Here is a 3,795-nt window from a genome sequence, read left to right on the forward strand (position 1 = left end):
TTCCCAAGTGAGGGGGGGGGGGGGGGGGAATTCCCCCCTTGGGGGAATTTTGAAATTTTTAGGGGGGAATCTGGTTTAAATTTCTTAGGGGAAATCTGGCTATGGCATTGTATTGGAAGATGCACTGGGTTCGCAAGGTTTTCAGAATTTTATGGTGTAGAACTGTTAAGTAGAAATTAGTTCTTTGCAATTGTATGTTTCTTTGGCGGATTTCAAGCTAGGTGTATATTTAAAAGCCTTCCGTAGATATTACACCCCCTGATAAAGTCGAGGCTCACGAGGCGATTTCGTTGTGTCAGCGACAGCCTCTCGACCAAATTGTTACTAGGCAGGAAAACGTCGAGCCGAATTCAGCACAAGGCCGCTAGTGAAATTGTTTAACTTTTTAAACCAACATATGAGCTAACGGGAAAAACATACCGTACCAAATTCATCGATTCAACTCAAGTCCATAGCAAGCGGACTTGTTGATTTATTTTTCGTCAGCGGCTACCCGACCGGGCACACACAGGTCAAATTTGACTGTACTGACTGACTGGGGGTAGGGGGGGGGGGGGGTGCATGTAAAAGAGTATACGACACACTGATCATGTTTGTGTTCTGCTTTGCAAATCAGTTCGATTGATACTCTATTCTAATCGAAAGTAGCGGAAACGTTGATCACTAGTTGGGCCAGTTGTAGATGTACTAATGTTCTCGTTCATAATAGATAAAACCCAATTTTCTTGGTGACTCGTATTGCGGAAACGATGCGTGTACTTTTAATGACTCTTGTTTGGCTATTGCTTCATAACGCGGAATCGAGTGAAGTACCGGGAACGAAAGGCGCTGAAGATTCTGGATCACCGTCTGTCGACGGCAACGACCCACAAAACAGTACATTACCTTCGAACAAAAAAGATGAAAAACTACCGCCTGGACATGCCAAAGGCAATAGCAGCAGTAAAATTAAACCTAAAAAGAATAATGGTGACAAAGGTGGAATAAAGAATATGAAAGTCCCCGGTGAGACAAGGCAAGTGTCGCTTCTGAGCAGTCACTCACGTTATGCGAAACACTGTCCGTCCCTGGCATTCGATTTGCGTCGATAAGAAAGGTTCATGGGGTCCCGGGAACCTTTATTTGTGTTGATCATCACGCCAGTGTCAACTTCTTTGTTTCATTCGATGGGTAATGATTCACAAGGAGTTGACAATAGGCCATCTACAACAGCAAGCATGTAAAGTAGGCTACGAGGTGTAAAATGTCAAAGGATATGTCCACCGTCAATGCAACCTCTATAACACCAACGAAATTAAGTTTGCAAAATAAATTTGACTTTGTTAACAATTTTGACAATATTTTGACCTAACACTACAATTTTTACAAAATTTTGACTTTTCAGCCACGTCAAAATATAACTGTCCTAGTTAACATGTATACGATTTAGATTTTAACAGCATTATTTCTCAGCAATATCTTTCCCTTGTTTTTTAGGTACCACAACTGTCCACCAGGATGGCGCAATTGCGTCCAGAAGTGAATCTGCCCACACAGGTAAAATATCCGCCTCTACTACGGAGTAATGCGCAGCACTCCCATATTATGCATTGGAAGCATCATGTGAAGAACTTCCTCTTTACCTACGTCACAAACAGCTTAGCCTTAACTACCGCTTCCACCTCAGACGCTACTAGGCCCACGAACCCCCACCAATAGAAGTTCTCGAAGGCACGTGGCATGAGATATACAGCATCATGAACCCAAAATTCAATACCCCCAACATGACCAGGAATGCCACGTCTCCCAATAACCTCGTACTGGAAAGAAAATCGCATCCAGATTTCACGACATGGTTGATGCAATCACAAAACGTTGATCTAGACCTGACAAATATCATTAAAAAAGGCATCGCACCTCTGTCGCATAAACCCATAGTCCTGGACTTCATATTCGAACGCTATAACGAAGTCATTGAAATATACACTTGACGGCTTTAAATCAACAGAAGGAGCCGGTTATGCGTTTACTATCCCGTCGCTGATGATAAACTTTTCTGAACCTTGTTCGATTTGTTGTAAATGGGTCTCCTTAAAAGCATCTTGGGAACCACTTCTAGGTGTTGAGTCCTTGATTTGGCACCTTTTCGTTAAGCATACATTAGGCAAATTTATGTTTGCCTACGATAATTATCAAAAAATACACATTTATTTTGCAGAACTCATTGACCAATCCATGGAGGGGACGAAAATTTGCTGTGAATAATCGGCATACGGGCAAAATCCATTATTTTCTATAATTAAGTCGTGTCGGTGATTGTGTATAAGTATTTATTGCATTTCATAATTATTTCGATACGGAGAAACCTGATTATGGATTTGGTGCGAGTCTTATGCGTTATCTGAAAAGATAGCGAAGTAATTATTCAACGCTCATTTGTGTCTACTGCATACTGATAATTGACTGCTGTGTGATATTAAAGAGTGTTGCGCAGGCTTACGTGTTACGTGTGTGCTTGCTCAATATTTGCAAGAGGGTTCGAACCTCCGTTACTTAGCCCAGCTTGATCGTTACGCCAGAAACAGTAATATCGATTCCAATCCCGATATCCACACCAGTGATGAGCGGATAGTAATTTCTGAGAATCCGAATCCGTCTGACAGCTCGCGTATCTGAGGAACTATCAGTCCGAATCCGAACAATCTCATCCAAAAATCCATTCGAATCCGAACAATGTCGTCCAGAATACGAAAAGTCCGAATCGAATAACTTTTCCGAAGAATCCTGATTGCACGACTGAGCCGAGATACGATTAGGGCGTAGTCTTCACAAAGGCTAAGGTTAGGGTTTGCTGATTTGTATGTGCTTGGACCATTTACAGAACAACTTTAGAGTACTACCAGTCTTATCAGAACGTGTTTACTGTCCGTGTTTGGTTGTTCAGTTCAAATGACAAATCACGTCTGGTAAGAACTATTCGAAAATATCCGAAGCAGAAGTTACAACTATCCACAAATATCCGAAACAAAATATGCAATAGAATGCGAATCCCATCAGACTGTCTCAAAATTGTGCGAAATCAGGCCGGAACCCTATCCGAGTCCGTCCGATGCTCATCACTGATCCACACATGCTTGAAATGCCAAGAGTGAACACTCATATTATGTCGTATCGATACGACGATTATACTTATTGCCAGATCTACATAGTTTATCTGACATGTACAAAGCAATACTACAAACGTGAAATATGTTATATGCAGAGGTGGTCAAAGTAGTCAAGAAAGCTACTCAAGTAGAAGTAGAAGTAGCGACGAAAAAATCTACTCAAGTACGAGTAGAAGTACTTCTTCCATAAGCCACCTAAAACTACTTGAAGGAAAGCTAGAATTGACTGACGTTAAATTTACTCAAGTAAGTAAGTGGTTTTGAAAACAGTCTCAATTCGTTCGCACGGACTGTCAAATGCTGCAAATTGAGCTATGCGGAAGATGCAGAGAGATTGATTCGTATTGATGCATCCCAGGAGGTATCAATTTGCGACAGAAGAAGCATTCTTTAGCATCATGGGATGCAAATGATAGTAATGATATGAAAATGCGATATTAACCTTGTTTACTAAGAGACACCATTTTAGAGAATATCATGGCATGGCGCCCTACATCATGTTATAAGGCCCCAAGTTTAGGCGAAGAGCAATACGTAGAAGTTGCATCGGATACGGTTTCAACATTTTGCGAGATTGGTATACAAATATTGTATGCAAATTAGTATACAAATATTGTGGATCGTAAAATTTATATTTAGTGTAGCTTTA

At 41.0% G+C, this 3,795-nt stretch overlaps 1 protein-coding gene across 1 annotated transcript; it reads left to right on the forward strand.

Annotated features, from left to right (window-relative positions):
- Positions 1 to 609: 609 nt before the first annotated feature.
- LOC145434491 (uncharacterized) lies at positions 610 to 2,478 on the forward strand. Its single transcript, XM_080311850.1, has 3 exons — positions 610 to 1,015; positions 1,477 to 1,536; positions 2,198 to 2,478. The coding sequence occupies exons 1-2, from the start codon at positions 750 to 752 to the stop codon at positions 1,520 to 1,522; spliced, it is 312 nt and encodes a 103-aa protein (XP_080167976.1). The 5' UTR covers positions 610 to 749; the 3' UTR covers positions 1,523 to 1,536; positions 2,198 to 2,478.
- The last annotated feature ends 1,317 nt before the right edge of the window (positions 2,479 to 3,795 follow it).

Source organism: Botryllus schlosseri, chromosome 2 (assembly GCF_051294905.1).
Source record: "Botryllus schlosseri isolate E-star chromosome 2, Bs_hap1, whole genome shotgun sequence".
NCBI lineage: Eukaryota > Metazoa > Chordata > Ascidiacea > Stolidobranchia > Styelidae > Botryllus > Botryllus schlosseri.